Source organism: Salvelinus namaycush, chromosome 1 (assembly GCF_016432855.1).
Source record: "Salvelinus namaycush isolate Seneca chromosome 1, SaNama_1.0, whole genome shotgun sequence".
Classification (NCBI taxonomy): domain Eukaryota; kingdom Metazoa; phylum Chordata; class Actinopteri; order Salmoniformes; family Salmonidae; genus Salvelinus; species Salvelinus namaycush.
The window spans coordinates 60,732,855-60,753,120 of record NC_052307.1 but is presented as its reverse complement, the minus strand read 5'-3'; the positions used below and the strand labels follow the sequence as shown (position 1 = coordinate 60,753,120).

Sequence of the window (20,266 nt, the reverse complement as noted above, 5' to 3'; positions counted from 1 at the left end):
TTTTGTTGCTTCCAGCCTACAGACAGAAACTTAAACAAGAAACTCCCGCGCTCAGGTCTGTTCAACGCTGGTCCGACCAATCTGATTCCACGCTTCAAGACTGCTTCGATCACGTGGATTGGGATATGTTCCGCATTGCGTCCAACAACAACATTGACGAATACGCTGATTCGGTGAGCGAGTTCATTAGAAAGTGCATCTGCGACGTTATACCCACAGCAACGATTAAAACATTCCCAAACCAGAAACCGTGGATTGATGGCAGCATTGCGCGAACCACTGCTTTTAACCAGGGCAAGGTGACCGGAAACATGACCGAATACAAACAGTGTAGCTATTCCCTCCGCAAGGCAATCAAACAAGCTAAGTGCCAGTATAGAGACAAGGTAGAGTCGCAATTCAACAGCTCATACACAAGAGGTATGTGGCAGGGTCTACAGTCAATCACAGATTACAAAAGAAAACCAGCCCCGTCGCGGACCAGGATGTCTTGCTCCCAGACAGACTAAATAACTTTTTTGCTCGCTTTGAGGACAATACAGTGCCACTGACACGGCCCGCTACCAAAACCTGCGGGCTCTCCTTCACTGCAGCCGAGGTGAGTAAAACATTTAAACGTGTTAACCCTCGCAAGACGGCATTCCCAGCCGCGTCCTCAGAGCATGCGCAGACCAGCTGGCTGGTGTGTTTACGGACATATTCAATCAATCCTTATCCCTGTCTGCTGTTCCCACATGCTTCAAGAGGGCCACCATTGTTCCTGATCCAAAGAAAGCTAAGGTAACTGAGCTAAATGACTACCACCCCGTAGCACTCACTTCCGTCATCATGAAGTGCTTTGAGAGACTAGTCAAGGACCATATCACCTCCACCATACCTGACACCCTAGACCCACTCCAATTTGCTTACCGCCCCAATAGGTCCACAGACGACGCAATCGCAACCACACTGCACACTGACCTAACCCATCTGGACAAGAGGAATACCTATGTGAGAATGCTGTTCATCGACTACAGCTCAGCATTTAACACCATAGTACCCTCCAAACTCGTCATCAAGCTCGAGACCCTGGGTCTGGACCCCGCCCTGTGCAACTGGGTACTGGACTTCCTGACGGGCCGCCCCCAGGTGGTGAGGGTAGGTAACAACATCTCCACCCCGCTGATCCTCAACACTGGGGCCCCACAAGGGTGCGTTCTGAGCCCTCTCCTGTACTCCCTGTTCACCCACGACTGCGTGGCCATGCACGCCTCCAACTCAATCATCAAGTTTGCGGACGACACTACAGTGGTAGGCTTGATTACCAACAACGACGAGACGGCCTACAGGGAGGAGGTGAGGGCCCTCGGAGTGTGGTGTCAGGAAAATAACCTCACACTCAACGTCAACAAAACAAAGGAGATGATTGTGGACTTCAGGAAACAGCAGAGGGAGCACCCCCCTATCCACATCGACGGGACAGTAGTGGAGAGGGTAGTACATTTTAAGTTCCTCGGCGTACACATCACGGACAAACTGAATTGGTCCACCCACACAGACAGCGTTGTGAAGAAGGCGCAGCAGCGCCTCTTCAACCTCAGGAGGCTGAAGAAATTCGGCTTGTCACCAAAAGCACTCACAAACTTCTACAGATGCACAATCGAGAGCATCCTGTCGGGCTGTATCACCGCCTGGTACGGCAACTTCTCCGCCCACAACCATAAGGCTCTCCAGAGGGTAGTGAGATCTGCACAACGCATCACCGGGGGCAAACTACCTGCCCCCCAGGACACCTACACCACCCGATGTCACAGGAAGGCCATAAAGATCATCAAGGACAACAACCATCCGAGCCACTGCCTGTTCACCCCGCTATCATCCAGAAGGCGAGGTCAGTACAGGTGCATCAAAGCAGGGACCGAGAGACTGAAAAACAGCTTCTATCTCAAGGCCATCAGACTGTTAAACAGCCACCACTAACATTTAGTGGCTGCTGCCAACATACTGACTCAACTCCAGCCACTTTAATAATGGGAATTGATGGAAATGTATGTAAAAATGTAACACTAGCCACTTTAAACAATGCCACTTAATATAATATTTACATACCCTACATTACTCATCTCATATGTATATGTATATACTGTACTCTATATCATCTACTGCATCTTGCCATCTTTATGTAATACATGTATCACTAGCCACTTTAAACTATGCCACTTTATGTTTATATACCCTACATTACTCATCTCATATGTATATACTGTACTCTATACCATCTACTGCATCTTGCCTATGCCGTTCTGTACCATCACTCATTCATATATCTTTATGTACATATTCTTTATCCCTTTACACTTGTGTGTATAAGGGAGTAGTTGTGGAATTGTTAGGTTAGATTACTCGTTGGTTATTACTGCATTGTCGGAACTAGAAGCACAAGCATTTCGCTACACTCGCATTAACATCTGCTAACCATGTGTATGTGACAAATAAGATTTGATTTGATTTGAACAAACAACCACACCACGAGATATCTATCCAAAACAGAGATGTGTGGATAAACCACTTCTCCAATCTTTTGGCCTCTATAACAAAGAACAAACAGCAAAAACATATACATGATCAATTACAAATCTTAGAATAAATTATTAAAGACTTCCAGAACCCACTGGATTCTACAAATACATTGAATGAACTACAGGTCAAAGTACAAACCCTCCAACCCAAAAAGGCCTGTGGTGTTGATGGTATCCTACATGAAATGATAAAATATACAGACCACAAATTTCAATTGGTTATACTTAAACTCTTTAACATCATAGCTCTAGTATCTCCCCAATATTTAGAACCAAGGACTGATAACCCCAATCCACAAAAGTGGAGACAAATTTGACCCCAATAACTACTGTGGGATATGAGTCAAGAGCAACCTTGGGAAAATCCTCTGCATTATTATTAACAGCAAACTTGTACATTTCCTCAGTGAAAACAATGTACAGAGCAAATGTCAAATTGGCTTTTTACCAAATTACCGTACGACAGACCACGTATTCACACTGCGCACCCTTATTGACAAACAAACAAACCAAATCAAAGGCAAAGTCTTCTCATGCTTTGTTGACCTCAAAAAAGCTTTTGACTGAATTTGGGTCTGCTGTACAAATTGATGGAACGTTGTGTTGGGGGAAAAAACACAACATTATAAAATCCATGTACACAAACAACAAGTGTGGGGTTAAAATTGGCAAAGAACACACACATTTCTTTCCACAGGGCCGTGGGGTGAGACAAGGATGCAGCTTAAGCCCCACCCTCTTCAACATATATATCAAAGAATTGGCGAGGGCACTAGAACAGTCTGCAGCACCCGGCCTCACCCAACTAGAATCTGAAGTCAAATGTCTACTGTCTACTGATGATCTGGTGCTTCTGTCCCCAACCAAAGAGGGCCTACAGCAGCATTTAAATCTTCTGCACAGATTCTGTCAGACTTGGGCCCTGACAGTAAATCTCAGTAAGACAAAAATAATGGTGTTCCAAAAAAGGTCCAGTTGCCAGGACCACGAATACAAATTCCATCTGGACACCGTCGCCCTAGAGAACACAAAAAAGATACATACCTCGGCCTAAACCTCAGCGACACAGGTAACTTCCACAAAGCTGTGAACGATCTAAGAGACAAGGCAAGAAGGGCCTTCTATGCCACCAAAAGGAACATAAAGTTTGACATGCCAATTACAATCTGGCTAAACAAATCTTGAATCAGTTATAGAACCCATTGCCCTTTATGGTTGTGAGGTCCGGGGTCTGTTCACCAACCAAGAATTCACAAATATATCCTCTGTGTACAACGTAAAACACCAAATAATGCATGCAGATCAGAATTAGGCCGATACACGCTCATTAACAAAATCCAGAAAACAGATGTTAAATTCTACAACCACCCAAAAGGAAGCGATTCCCAAACCTTCCATAACAAAGCCATCACCTACAGAGAGATTAACCTGGAGAAGAGTCCCCTAAGCAAGCTGGTCCTGGGGCTCTGTTCACAAACACAAACAGACCCCACAGATCCCCAGGACAGCAACCCAATTCGACCCAACCAAATCAAGAAAAATATATAATTACTTGACACATTGGAAATAATTTTTTCAAAAACAGAGCAAACTAGAATGCCTTTAGACCCTGAACAGAGAATACAGAGTGGCAGAATACCTGACCACTGTGACTGACCCAAAATTAAGGAAAGCTTTGACTATGTACAGACTCAGTGAGCATTGCTATTGAGAAAGGTTGCCATAGGCAGACCTGGCTCTCAAGAGAAGACAGGTTATGTGCACACTGCACACAAACGAGGTGGAAACTGAGCTGCACTCCCTAACCTCCTGCCAAATGTATGACCATATTAGAGACACATATTTCCCTCAGATTACACAGACCCACAAAGAATTCAAAAACAAATCCAATTTTGATAAACTCCCATATCTATTGGGTGAAATAGCACAGTGTGCAATCACAGCAGCAAATGTGTGACCTGTTGCCACAAGAAAAGGGCAACCAGTGAAGAACAAACACCACTGTAAATACAACCCATATTTATTTATTTTCCCTTTTGTAGTCCCTACAACACTGTATATAGACATTATATGACATTTCAAATGTCTTTATTCTTTTGGTACTTGTGTGAGTGTAATGTTTACTGTTCACTTTTTATTGTTTATTTCACTTTTGTTTATGTATTTCAGTTGCTTTGGCAATGTAAACATGTGTTTCCCATGCCAATAAAGCCCCTTGAATTGAATTGTGAGTGAGTGAGTGAGTGAGTGAGTGAGTGAGTGAGTGAGTGAGTGAGTGAGTGAGTGAGTGAGTGAGTGACTGAGTGACTGAGTGAGTGACTGAGTGACTGAGTGAGTGACCAATGAGATGGAATGGGATCATAAGACAAAACTAGAAGTGAGAGTGATGCTAGGGGAGGATGAGCTGCCGCAGAGGGAGAGTCAAACCTGTACAACGTCACACAAGCAAATGGAGAGCCATCCCCTTAAGTGAGTCACCCTGTGGATTCTACCTTAAATTAACACTGTTTAATGATCTGTACTTCTTTCATATGATAGGCCTATATGATTTCCGAGGGTGTTTGAGAAGCAACCTAATACCCCTAAGAAAAAGTAGGCCATCCCATCAGCTAGTCCTAGTGTTCTACTTAGGTCTAACGTATGGGATTATCACTTCAAAAAGCAAACATCTGAAGCATTTTAGATTGCAGAGAGGCTCAGGAATAATATTTGACTGTGAGGGAGATTTCTCACGCAAATCTTCAAGAGAGGAGCCTTATTGAAGATGGGAGAGGATTTTGTTATTAGAACATTGTGTGCCTTTGGAGGATATTGAACCTCACAGATAGTGGTGAGAACATGATGAATAACCATAATCAGAGCAGTATCTAAATATAGACCCCCATTAACCAGCTGGCCTTCATAAATGTGAATAAGCCATCAGGTCAAATGGGATAAAAGATTGACAGGGCTGAGAGGCGAACTGAGAGACGGACATGGTGGGCCCAGCAATGATTCATTGGGTCAGAATGGTGTGCATCTCAGACTGTCCACCTAAAATAATGTATTGGCACTGTGATGTGGGCCAATTTTTAATTGTACATTTTTTAATTTCACCTTTATTTAACCAGGTAGGTCAGTTGAGAACAAGTTCTTATTTACAACTGCGACCTGGCCAAGATAAAGCAAAGCAGTGCGACACAAACAACACAGAGTTACACATGGGATAAACAAACATACAGTCAATAACACAATAGAAAAATCTATATACAGTGTGTGCAAATGTAGTAAGATTAGGGAGGTAAGTCAATAAATAGGCCATAGTGGCAAAATAATTACAATTTAGCAATTAAACACTGGAGTGATAGATGTGCATGAATGTGCAAGTAGAGATACAGGGGTGCAAAGAAGCAAAGAAATAAATAACAATATGGGGATGAGGTAGTTGGGTGGGCTATTTACTGATGGGCTGTGTACTGTACAGGTGCAATGATCGGTAAGCTGCTCTGACAGCTGATGCTTAAAGTTAGTGAGGGAGATATAAGTCTCCAGCTTCAGTGATTTGTTCCAGTCACTGGCAGCAGAGAACTGGATGGAAAGGTGGCCAAAGGAGGAGTTGGCTTTGGGGATGACCAGTGAAATATACCTGCTGGAGTGCGTGCTACAGGTGGGTGCTGCTATGGTGACCAGTGAGCTCAGATAAGGTGGGGCTTTAAATAGCAAAGACTTATAGATGACCTGGAGCCAGTGGGTTTGGCAATGAATATGAAGCGAGGGCCAGCCAACAAGAGCATACAGGTCGCAGTGGTGGGTAGTATATGGGGCTTTGGTGACAAAATTAATGGCACTGTGATAGACTACATCCAATTAGCTGAGTAGGGTGTTGGAGGCTATTTTGTAAATGACATCGCCGAATTCAAGGATCGGTAAGATAGTCAGTTTTACAAGTGTATGTTTGGCAGCATGAGTGAAGGATGCTTTGTTGCGAAATAGGAAGCCGATTCTAGATTTAACTTTGGATTGGAGATGCTTAATGTGAGTCTGGAAGGAGAGTTTACCGTCTAACCAGACACCTAGGTATTTGTAGTTGTCCACATATTCATAAGTCAGAACCGTCGAGAGTAGTGATGCTAGATGGGCGGGCTGGTGCGGGCACCGATCGGTTGAAGAGCATGCATTTAGTTTTACTTGCATTTAAGAGCAGTTGGAGGCCATAGAAGGAGTGGTGTATGGCATTGAAGTTCGTCTGGAGGTTTGTTAACACAGTGTCCAAAGACGGGCCAAAAGTATACAGAATGGTGTCGTCTGCGTAGAGGTGGATCAGAGAATCACCAGCAGCAAGAGCGACATCATTGATGTATACAGAGAAAAGAGTCGGCCCGAGAATTGAACCCTGCGGCACCCCCATAGAGACTGCCAGAGGTCCGGACAACAGGCCCTCCAACAGGCCTTCCAATGAAAACAGAGTACACATTGAGAACAAAGAAAAACTGACTAACAAGTGGAATAACACTCAAGGTACAGACAATTCAATTTGATACCATTATTTCACATTGAAGCAACATAAAGACTTTCTCAAGAAGGTCAAGCCAAGCAACACCTGTTTTCATTGTATATAGAACACATCTGAGATGACTCCATAATAAACTATATATGAATATACTTTTATCTCATTCCTCGTACCTATGTACAGCTGGGCCCAGGCAGAGAACAACACATGAATCAGAGTAGTAATCTATCCCTGTCCGCCCTCACGGAACAGGAAACATTAATACTGCATTTCATCTCACCTGCTAGGTGGCTCTATGGAACTAGTGGCTGCAGGTGACAGCCACTGTGATGTTGAATGAACTGCTGGAGCCACCTGCCTCTGCCCTTAGCTTGTGATGGTCTGTGTTTCTCTGGTCTCCACGGTGATTGACAGGTATGGGATAGCAAACAAAGCAATGCAATCAAACAGCGAAAGCGGACGTGTGGGACCTATCTGCGTGCAACAGGATCAAATAAGACATGAACTGCACTGCAATATTGATGCTTTACTGGAGAAACAGTGGACAAAGAGATATGACACTCTTACCTCTCTATGTATGTTGTGCTAGGTTGGAAGTTGGAACCACAGGTTTATATCATGTTTATATTTATAGCCTCAGTCGCCTGACTTGATTGATGAGGCAGACTTTGTACAGAGAATATGGAGAATATGGAGAATATGGAGAATATGCACAGCTGGAGAATGTAGACTGTCCAGATGCTGCCCTCCTCTCCATGACTGATGTTTAGAGTGGGGGGCTAGCTTCGCAGAGGTCATTGGTTCAAATCCCGCTGGGACCACAAACACATAGTACACATGTAAGTACTCACTGCACAATAAGTCACTTTTGATAAAAGCATCTGCTAAGCAGCTTACATTATTGTATTACATCATTAAAGCTGGTTACAGATCTTGGAGTGAGAATGATAAGTAGCTGACTGAGACTGTTGCTAAGACTGGTCAAGACCTCTTGGCCTCTGGGTAGGCTTAGCAGTTGTAGGTGTTGGTGGCCAGTGCCTTACTTGACCCAGTACTCATGACTTGTTTGTATGAATGCAGTCAGACCAGTGGAGGGTGAAGTGAGATTTGTAGGCTTCAGTGTTCACCTGATATAGAAATGTTTATGAATTATTGATGTTTCTGAAAGAGCTCAGTTTACTAAATGAGAGTATGTTGTTGCATGACTTGAAACTGAAATGCCAGTGACAATACCCAAGGTACTGTAGGTAGGAAAACAGTCTGATATTCAGTGTGTGTGTGTGCGCGTGTGTGTGCCTGTCTGTGTGTGTGCCTGCATGCCTGTGTGTTCTCGTAGCAGGAGATATAAAGCCTATCAACATAAAGCAGGCTCTGTACTGTAATCTCCCTCTCCCTCTGACTTCTCCAAACACTTACCTTACCTTCACATCTGTGTGAACATGGGCTTCACAGAGGAGCTTAAGAACAAAAGCATAAACTGTGTGTCAGAATGGCTCTGTCTGGAATGAATCAATACCTCAAGACCATTGATTTTCATTTTTATCCATCTAAATGCAAACCCATTCATAACACGTTTCAAGTGTTACAGGGAACCTATGAGTAATTCAAATGTACTGTGGTAGAAATTATAGGGCAATCAAAAACATGTTTTTAAAGATTTATAGGGGGTCTCTGAAAATATCTCTGAAATACTCAAATATACTCTATGAAAATGTGAATCATATTAATGATCTAATTTTCATGAACTAGCCCACTATATTTTGATGGGTCAGCATTTAGGCAGCATTTAGACAGGCAGCCCAATTCTGATATTTTTTCCACTAATTGGCCAAATTTGACCAATCAGATCAGCTCTGAAAAATATCTGATATCAAAAGACAAATTAGTGGAAGAAAGATCAGTATTGGACTGCTTGTCTAAGCGCAGTTGAAGTAGCCTAGCCCTAGATAATTGTTTATTTATTATGGATTTATGCTGCATTCGTAAAAAAGTGTGAGGTGGGAATTTACCAGTTGTGAAGTCGTAAATGCAATCGCGTGCTTTGAACTCGTTGAGAAATGTCAATTGGCTAATGGCCAACCAGCTGCATAAACCAGAAAACTAAAAGTACAGCTATCATGATTGTAAATAAATAAGTGTTAACATATATTTTTAAAATAGATTGCTTTTTATAAATAATAGACAACTAACGTTAACATTTTATCTAATTAGCAGTTATTTAGCATGTTAACTAACCTTAACCCTTAAACTGAACTCTTAGCCTAGCTAACATTTAGCGTTAGCCACATAGCTAATATTAACCCTGTAGGATTTTTATTTTTGTAACGTGTTGGAAATACGTACCATTGTACAAAATAGATGGACAGCCACAATTTAATACATACCAAATGAAACATGCTAAATGGATGGATTTTCGATATCGTTATCTACCCCTGAGTCCAGGTCACCGATTAGCCTATGGGTTTCCATCAACTTTGTTGATGTGCGGGTACAGCGTATTTTATGTTCTGAAGAGACCATTATTATTATTATTATTGCAAAACCTGTCGTCTCAATGCCTTACAACTTGAGGTCCAAATTGCCCGTTACCTAGCAGAAAATGTGCAGTTCCCAAGGTAAAGTTATGACTGATGCTTTGATATTTATGGTAGGCTAATTGTGAACTGTAATTGGTTTTACTGGGGTACAAAAATATTGTCATTCTTCATGTGGCAGTCTGTTGTTGAGGTAATCAAACATTCTTATTTGGCTACTGTGAAGGCGCACACACTGGGATATTTCTAGCCCTTATGTCCTTGGGTTCTCAAGAGCTAGGATATTTACTTATGTTCAGTAGACATTTCACTTAATTTATGCCCATTGGGTATTAAATAATATTATGAATGCCTCGTCTTCCACATCTTAATCCAAAATATAAACTGCCATTTTAGTATTTGTAAATATACTTTATAACAAACCAAGTGACGGGCTACTGTTGGGCTGAAATAAACTCACAATTGTGCTTTTAAATGTTGAATAGAAGGTCCAGACCAAGTCAGAGGAGAATGTTTCCTTACCAGGAAAACCTGCCACCTCATATAGCCTGAGGTCCAGGGTGCCTTTGGGAAATGCAGCAAAAAAACTGAACAACAACGCCAAAGGAATTAAAACAAATGTAAATATGTATCTTTTTTTTAAATTAAAATGTTCATTACTGCAGTGTGGTTCAGTTTTTGGTGCATCTTTGAATAATTGTGTTTTATTTTCCCTGAGAAACAGATGGGTGTTCACGTCAAACCAGCTCAATGTAAGCAGAGCGCTACTGAAAGTGTCCATGTTATTTCAAAGGAGGACAAGGAGAGCACTGGGGCTGGCAACTGTGATCTGGTCAGACAGGTGAGATTTTAAGGAGAGAAGGTTGAAGCAGGGCTTGGCTGTAGTTTGATATACATCACTACTCTATGTAAATGTCTCATGTTAATCCAATATGCTAAAATCTGAGTTGTCATCTCTTCATGGATGTTGTCTCTAGTTCAGCTTCACAGAGAATTCCATCCACTTCTCTATATCATGTTCTTTAGGCCAAGCCCATTCCAGCTGCCCCTGAGTAGCCTCAGAGCCAAGAGGCCACTTGGGCCAAGGGGCTCAATGTGCCAAAGGCCTTCTCACATGCCCTGCTCAACATCCCAGATGTGGACTCTGCAGATGCAGGTGCCTCCTCGCTGTGTAGTGACTGAAGGACTTTTATGCTCATCTAAGGAACCTGGAGGTTTTTAAATTGGACTCAACTCTCTTGTTTGTTCTGAGCCTAATTAAATGTCATGTGATTTTTATTTATTTGGGTTGTCAAGAAGCGGGAACACCTGTTACCCTTTTTCACTACGTTAACCATTATTATTCAAGATCCTGTGTCTTGCCACAGACTCCTCTCTTAATGTCTGACTGGTTGCCATGGCTATCAACCCTATCTGGAGGGTTGTGATGTGACTGGGAGCGTGTGGAGTATTCTAGTTGACTGGCTGGTACAGTTCAGACTGCACCAGGATACCCTCTACATGACTGTTGGGATCATTGACCACTTTCTCCAGGTATGGATTGTTTTTCCTCTGATGGTCAGACACATTTATTACTTTTATTTGTTTTCTCGTTTGCTCAGGACTATCCAGTGCCAAAGAAGTCTCTGTCACTGCGAGGCTCATCGCTTACAAGTACGAGGAAATTGCTCCTCCCATGGTGGAGGACTTTGCCCATACAACAGACTTCACATATTCCTGTGCTGAGATGACCATTCTGAAAGCATTGAACTATGAACTGGGATGACCACCACCAGTTCACTTTCTAAGGAGATCTGCCAAAGTTGAAGGTGAATTTTTGAAGTTGAAAATGTAATACACTTTAGTTCTCCTGAAGCGAACTCATCCAATTTGCTTCATGCTGTAACTGACAGCCTTGTTTTTTGTATTGCTTAATTGTACTTGCTAACCAGCTATTTAAAAGTTACCATTGGTTCAGAGCCACATGGCAACAAATGATATTGCATGCCAGTACAATCTATCTTCCAGCTTCAGCCTGTTGGTTATGGGCTGGCTAAATACCTGCTGGAGCTGACCCTTCTGGACTATGCCTCAGTTCACTATCCCTCACCTTCATGATTCTGCTGGTTATGAATGGGTCAGTAATACGCAACAAATATTTAGACTTATGTGATGTGTATGAAACTAGACACTTAACCCATAGTCATTAGTTTTCTTTGGGTTATGATTCCTGATAAAGTTAGTTATGGAGTGCTTTGTGTCAACAGAACAGTGTTTAAGTTGTCACTGAATTCATTAATGTTTGCCCCATAGACCCCAGCCCTGCAGCACTACATGGGCTACACAGAGGTCTATCTGCTACCTGTGATGCAATGCATTGCCAGATGCTGGAGCACTTGAATGATGGCAACATGAAACAGTTGGTGAGCCCAGCCTTTAGATGACTTCTAGCCCAGCGATGTACTGTAGGGCCACATGGCAATGTTTAACTGAAACCCTTTTTTTTTCTCCTCCAGTCAATTAAGCAGAAGTATGACAACGTCAAGCTACTCAGGGTCAGCTGTCTCCCAGAGCTGGCATCTACCAGGGCGTACGCCTACATTAACAAACTGGCCAACTCTCACTGTTGACACAAATGATTTACCTCATGTTTTTAGCTCTTTTTTTAGAACTATTTTTTAATAAGTCTTTAGTTTTCAATGGTTTGTCTTGATTTTAAAAAGGAAGAGTGATATGTTGTCATGGTATTGCAAAATGGTAAGCACCACTTTGGCATCCACAGCAGACTCATGCATGGGGGTGTTTAACTAAAAACGAGTGGTCAAAGTGAAACAGGGATTGGATGGGATAAAAGGAATTACTCCACCCACCTTCAAAGTGTATGGCAAGATTTCAACGAGGGGAATACAAAAATCTATTTTCTTCAATGCGTGGCGCTGCTGCCTCCCCCAGGGGTCTTTCAGGGTTAAACTCTTAGCTGCACATTGTGCCCCTTGCCTGGGGGTGTGGAGTTAATAATTATTTCTTCATAAAAAAATACTGCTAATGTGGGCTGTTGCTGTGATGCTTCGCCATCTAAAGGAAATAAGACTTGTCTGCCCTCTGATTGCAAAGTCAATTAGTTTACCACATGATCTCAAGGTCCCTCTGATAGGGGAGCAGACCTAGGAGAGACTTAGCTTTCTTCTCTCTCTGCCTGTTTGTGGTGATGCAGTTCCATTCATTCCATTGTCCTCCAAGTAATGCTGAATTGCCCCTATACTACGGTCTGCTCCTCAATTCATCCACCTTGGTTGGAAAGTGAGGTAGGGGCAGTGATCCTTTGGCAATGCAGTTTCAGACAAGTACACACAAAATGCAATTTACTTAGTGTGATAGTGTAGGAGTTTCAGTTTTCATTAAATACTGGTTCTTACAGATTATATTCATTACAGATTTTCCCCTCTGTGGGAGCATAGCCCAATGCTCTAGTCTAAACTTTTCTGTAGGGGAGGGATTTGTGGAGAGACTAGAGTGCCTGCACTAACCTCTTTCTCCTCACTGGTCATTTGCAATGCTTCAATGGCCACCTGGAGATGAAAGTGGTGTAGTTTGCATGAGCAGGGGATTTTGCCCTTCAGTCCAACTGTACTGTAATTGAACAATCCTTGGTCTTGCATACACATGGACACTTGAAGAGGGACAAGGAACTTCCATGGTACTGAATGAAGGCAGCCTACCTGTACTTCACATGATTCTCATCCACATTATAAATCATTGAAGGAGCCTTTTTGGCCTTGTGGTTGTGTAGTCTACAGTTTGTCATTGTGTATTGCACTTCATTTGTACACTAGTTGGTACTGTATGATGGGTCACTGTCAATAGGCACACAGGTGACCAGGAAGTAGAAATGCACAGGTATGCAGTTCTTAGTATGCTCGCTGTTTGCACCTTGGAACAATTATATGCTCCTACAGTAATCAGGTCTGCCTGTATGGAATGGATTTTAAAATTATATATTTTTCTCTGCTTTTAAATGGGCAGAAGACCCATCCAATACCTACCACTAAATATCAGTTTTGCACGCGTTTTTAAACATTTGTAATCCCACGTGTTAGTGGCTCAGGGACTTTTGACTAAGTTATCCACTACAACAGCATATTATTAGGGAACAAATAAGGAACATGTAATGACCTCAGGGATATTACAAGTAAAACCAAGCATTTAGTAGGCTAAATTAACAGTCCGGTAGGTGGCAGTGATTGTTCTCAGGTAGGAGGACAGGGAAACGTATCCCACGCTTGCAAAAGCGCTCTCCCATGTTGCGTAGCGGAGAGGACTCGCCACAGCCAAAGAGCGCTCTGCTGTCAGAGCGAAAGTGTCAGAGTTGCGGTAGCTCAGAAAGTGCATGTGGCTGCGTTCGTCAGTGGATACTGCGCTGACCAAGAGGAGTAGGAGCTGGATAAACATTTCAGAAGCCAGTCGAGGTGACCTATAGAAAAACAACGCTTAGGAAAACAGGAGGCTATTGTCAGGAAAGGTGCAACGAAATATTTAAATAGACTTGTGAGCAATGCACTGGCAGCATGGCCAGATGGTTCAGGGAACACCTAGGATTCAAAACTACCAAAGCACCACCTCCGGCGCCCCCGAAACCAGACTACAGACATTGTCACGCCGCTGTGACCGGTACGCCTGGCTACCAACAACCAAGCTTCGGGGCCACCTCTCTTTATCCAAGCCCCGCACAGCCGGACATTCTTGCTGCTTACAAACTACAAAAGGAACTGGACTTCGAAGATCCGTACACAGGAGGAAATATTTCGTTTGGAACTGGTCTGGGCTCTGGGGGGTCGCCGGACTTAAAGTATGTGTCACCAAAGCACCGGCTTATAAAGGTGGAAACAATCGAGAAAAGCAACTCTGTTCCGGGCAGCGGTATCGTAGGCCAAGCTGTTGCTGTTGGGAACGTTAAATCTCCCACGTCACCGCCTCCTGAAAAGGAGAATAAAGAAAAGGTACGTTTTTTTTTTTTTTTTTTTGTCTTAGCCTGCCTCCAATATCCCACACCAGTAACATTGTGGCCTATGCAGCGTCATAGCCTACACAACTTTGAACAAGTCTAAATTGCTTAGATTTGTTTTTAATGTAAAATGTTACAATCTATCAACCTAGGTTCAATTAAAGAGATGGTTCCGTGGTGGTCCCGTGTGGCTCAGTTGGTAGAGCATGGCGCTTGCAACGCCAGGGTTGTGGGTTCATTTCCCACGGGGGGACCAGGGTTCAATTCCCACGGGGGGACCAGGATGAATATGTATGAACTTTCCAATTTGTAAGTCGCTCTGGATAAGAGCGTCTGCTAAATGACTTAAATGTAAATGTAAATGGTTCAATTGTTGTGATGTGGTCATTTTCACTATTCAAACACATTGGTAACCATTGAAAGTGGTGGATCAGATCATGTTACTGTAGTGAGGACTTACTCAAACAGGGAAGGGATAATTGAAACTGGCAGGACTACACTGAAAAAAATATAAATGTGACATGCAACAATGAAAGATTTTACAGAGTTCATATAAGGAAATAAGTCAACTGAAATAAATTCATTTGGCCCTAATCTATGGATTTCACTTGACTGGGAATACAGATAACTTTTAAAACAATGGGGGCATAGATCAGAAAACCAGTCAGTATCTGGTGTGACCATCATTTGCAGCATGACACATTTCCTTCGAGTTGATCAGGCTGTTGATTGTTGTCCAACTACACTTCAATGGCTGTGTGAAGTTGCAGGATATTGGTGGGAACTGGAACATGCTGTCATACATGTAAATCCAGAGCATCCCAAACATGCTCAATGGGTGGCATGTCTGAGTATGCATGCCATTTTCCGCTGTCAGGAGGTGTGTACAGATCTTTGACATGGGGTCGTGCATTATCATGCTGAAACATGAGAAAATGGTGGGTGGATGAATGTCACAACAATGGGCCTCAGGATCTTGTCATGGTATCTCTGTGCATTCAAATTGCCATCGATAAAATGCAATTGTGTTCGTTGTCTGTCGCTTATGCCTGCCCATACCATAACCCCAGCGACTACCATAGGGCACTCTGTTCACAACATTGACATTAGCAAACCACTCACCCACATGACGCCGTACGATTCTGAGGCCGGTTGGACATACTGCCAAATTCTCTAAAACAATGGATGCGGCTTATGGTAGAGAAATGAACATTAAATTCTCTGGCATCCACTCTGATGGACATTACTGCAGACAGAATGCCAATTACACGCTCCCTCAACTTGAGACATCTGTGGCGTTGTTACAATTCATATTTTAGAGTGCCCTTTTGTCCCCAGCACAAGTTGCACCTGTGTAATGATCATGCTGTTTAATCAGCTTCTTGACAAGCCACATCTGTCAGGTGGATGGATTATCTTGGCAAAAGAGAAATGCACACTAAGGGATGTAAAATACATTTGTGTACATTTTTGTGCGTATGAAACATTTCTGGGATCCTTTATTTCATCTCATGAAACATGGGTCCAACACTTTGTTGCATTTTTGTTCAGGTTAGTTCTTTTCAGGTGTTTGTCAATGGCTGGGTCAGTCAGACAGACAACAGCTGCACAGTACATGAGAACTCTAGCTCAAATCTTTACTGACACATTTGATTACATTGGATGAAGAAGTGTAGTAGCCTGCATGTCGGTAGGTGAAAGGAAGATACATGCTGTCTTCAAGCATGAAGTTTATTACAATATTTTAAACTCTAACCTTTCAGTGAAATGGATAGTTCTGTATGTTGGCAAAGAAGCCCTTAATCGTCTTTTTCCCCACAGTCAGATGAACATGTGGATCCCATTTTTATTTTTTATTTCTTTAACCTTTATTTAACTATGCAAGTCAGTTAAGAACAAATTCTTATTTACAATGTCTCTGCTTCCAGTATGAAAACATTCCAATGCCATAAAATGGGGGTACAAATTGGCCAAAACCATTTATTTTATTTACCCTAAGCAAAATAGCCTACTTCAAGTACACTGAACAAAAATATAAATGCAACAATTTCAAAGATTTTACTGAGTTACAGTTCGTGTTAGGAAATCTGTCAATTTAAATAAATTAATTGGGCCCTAATCTATGGATTTTACTGGACTGGGAATACAGATATGCAACTGTTGGTCACAGATGCCTTTAAAAAAAAAGGTAGGGGTGTGGCTCAGAACCTGTCAGTATCTGGTGTGACTACCATTTTTACCTAATGCAGTACAATTTATCTCCACCGCATGGAGATGATCAGACTGTTGATTGTGGAATGTTGCCCTACTCTTCAATAGCAGTGCGAAGTTACGGGAACTGGAACATGCTGTCCATCCAGAGCATCCCAAATACACTGAATCGGTGACATGTCTGGTGAGTATGCAGGCCTTGGAAGAATTGGGGCATTTTAAGCTTCCAGGAAGTGTGTACAGATCCTTGCGACATGGGGTCGTGCATTATCATGCCGAAACATGATGGCCGGGGATGAATGGCACGACAATGGGGCTCAGGATCTCGTCACGTTATCTCTGTGCATTCAAATCAATAAAATGCAATTCGATGTCCGTAGCTTATGCCTGCCCATACCGTAACCCCACCGCCACCATTGGGCACTCTGTTCACAACTATGAAGCAAACAGCTCTACCACACGATGCCATATGCTTTCTGCCATATGCCGGTACAGTTCCTTAAATTTAAGATATTACAATCTGTCCACCTAGGTTCAATTTATGAGATGGTTCAATAGTTATGTGATGTTGGCATTTTCACTATTCAAATGCATTGTTTACCATTGAAAGTGGTGGATCAGACCACGTTCCATCATGTGGGGACTTATTCAAACAGGAAATGGATTATTGAAACCGGCAGAACTACACAGTGTATATTTCACTGTTCTCTCACACCTTTGAACTGGGCCTGTGTGAAGGTGCCCAAGTGCACATTTTCAAATAATCCAGACCAGGTTCATTCAACTCTCTGCTCACCAAGAAAAATCTACACTTTTACAACTCTGTCATCTCTGTACCCTAGTCTACTCTGTCCCCGTCATCAACAGATTGTGTGTGGACCAGAGACCGATGGGAAGAATGCTTGCGCAGTCAGTCAGTGTACACCACGTGCCTTGAAGCCTACTGCTTTTTAGGAACACACACTGGTTCATTGGAAGAAACCTGAGACATTCAATGTCAGTGAGGTTAAGGAAGACCGTGATTCTGTTTATGAATGTACATGCCTCACCCTCCAGCGCAGGCAGGGGAGGAGGACCCAGGAAAAGCACAAGTGTGTGTGTGTGTGTGAGAGTAAAAGTGTGTAAATATTTCTCAACATTGACAACACCCATACTGCATAACTCAGTCTGCTAGTCCCTGTTCTGAAGCACTAACTAATCACTTGTTGCTAGGTATTTGTTTACTCAACCTTACTACTTCAGACAATATCATAGTAGTTTAGTTAGAGCACAGCCAAAACCTTATGCAAGTATGCAAAGTAGTGCTGTGCGTTTACAATTCTGTTATGAAATTCCTTAGTCCCTTAAACAGGTTACTACCTCTCCACACCTCCTGTTGTAAGGTGCAGTCTGTTTAGTGTTGAGGGTGCCTGCCTGCCATTCCATAGGAGTTTTTCTATTTCAGTTCAACTGGTGGTCATTAAAATATACCAGTAAGCAGTGTCGTGCACCAAAGGAACATGGCAATTGGCAAGTCATTTAAAAGCTTGAAAACCTCCATATAATAATTGTACAGTAATTTGTGTATTCAGAAATTGTCTTTTAGTTTCTCGTATGCAGTTGTCATCACATTCAACAATGCAGGGTTTTTGGAATTTTATGATTAACAATGTTCCAGAGCTGACCAAATTAAAATAATTGGAAACTGAAGATTGTTTCCTCACAGCAACTGACTGCTGTTGGCTAATTAAATGGATTACTGCTGTCTCCTGTTAATTGGGCTTATTTTGATCTTGGTAGTCAATTAGGGATGGAATTCTCAAGCAGGAAAATACTGTTGCCTCTGTCCCCCCTTTTTGTTGTTGTTGAGGTGCACTGGGCACATGTTGGAGGAGCTGGCAGCCAGGCAGATTGTTCTGTAACATGGTTTAAAAATGTTGCACTCTCAAACATGAACATAATAATATGCTGAAATTGTATCACATCCATGTGAGGGGTGGGTGAGTTAGAGGGATTCTGATTCAGAAGACTGGATTTTCATTTAGTACTGTGGTGAAATGGGAGGGGGGGGTTAAGTAATAATGAGAGCAGACCGTCGCCACGAGTTTCATCACTAGGCAACACAGGCCTTCAACCTTACACGTGCTGGCTTTTCCAACAGACAGGCCAAGGTAATGTTGTCAGGTACTGTTCCAGAAGGATCTATTGTCTAGACCCTGTAGGGTCTGTCTGCTGAGATGCACAACTGACATTGGTGTAGTGAGAGTGAGAGACCCCAAGTCTGATGGTTATGAACAGACATGTAGAATAGCCTATTCCTTTTCCAGTGGAACTACCTGTAGAAGCAAATAGGCTTATCAGGTATTACACTGTATGTATTACACTTGTTGTGGATGTGTTTTTCGTAGACGGTCATCATAATTTGTATCAGTTTTGGTTGTCACGGTGAGGATTTTCTAATATAATACCACTAGCCTCTGCCCTTCAACGTTTGATAACGGAATTACAAAACAAATCCTCACTGTTACCAAACTTAGTAACTGCACTGTTCTTCAAGTAAATGTGTTTTTGTAAAATGTTCAGTTCAGTCAGTTGTATGGTTTGTGTAACTTTGATTGGTTTTTGTTTGACATACATGTCAACGTGTATCTCAGCATCACCCTGTTACTGTGGAATTGGCCTTTACCAACAACCAGATGTGTAAAATCCTTGCTGCACCCTTACTGTGAGAACATATGATTTTCAGCTGGTTTCTCAGTAAAACGGTATGTGTTCTCTGTTCAGATACAGAGGGGTGGTGTAGACAGGCCTTGAGTGTCAGGCAGTTTCATCTGATGATAATGCTGAATTTCCAAACAGCCTTGTTCTGACATGTGCTGTTATTTATTAAGATATTTCACAGTTTGTAACGTAGTGGCATATCAAGGCATGTATTATTCTTAGTTTAGGTCTACAGCATATCAAAGAATGCTAGGATTCTGATCTTAAATACATTTCTTCCACTGAACATGATCTATTGTAGACCTCACAATTTATGGACACTATACAGGAACTGAATCGGCTAGTCAATTGTACTGGCTGGAGTGAAGTGTTTGAATGCTGACTATAGGGAGAGAGAGAGAGCTAGGAAGAGAGGACCACACCACTGTCTTGTTACAACCTGAACCCCATTGATGTTTTAATTACTTGACTAGTGGATGCTAATTATATAACTGCTTACCTAATGCTTGTGCTGCCAATAGCAGAGTCTATGCCGTCTAGTGTTTTGTCTAATCTTAACCCTCCAAAGCTTTTTCATTCAGTTAAATGGGGGGGGGGGGGGGGGGGTGAAAGCCTTAGTTCATCAATGATACAATGTACTGTATGGTGATTACATGAAACGTAGGCCTCCCCCATTATTGTCCATTTTGATGGACTCTATGGACTTTCTTTTATGACGACGAGCACGTAGAAGCCAGCCACAGGTAAGAGCACCAGCTTGATTGTTTATTTTTTTTATATGTTTTCCTGTTTT

General features: G+C 42.4%; 1 protein-coding gene across 2 annotated transcripts in view; it reads left to right on the top strand.

Moving 5' to 3' along the window:
• The first annotated feature begins 13,906 nt into the window (after positions 1 to 13,906).
• LOC120046509 (SH2 domain-containing adapter protein F-like) overlaps positions 13,907 to 20,266 on the top strand; it is a 121,702-nt gene continuing 115,342 nt past the window's right edge. For both annotated transcript variants that reach the window (XM_038991816.1, XM_038991807.1), the window contains exon 1: positions 13,907 to 14,557. In XM_038991816.1, coding sequence (XP_038847744.1) covers positions 14,126 to 14,557 — 432 coding nt within the window. In that variant the 5' untranslated portion in view covers positions 13,907 to 14,125. The remainder of the gene's footprint in view (positions 14,558 to 20,266) is intronic.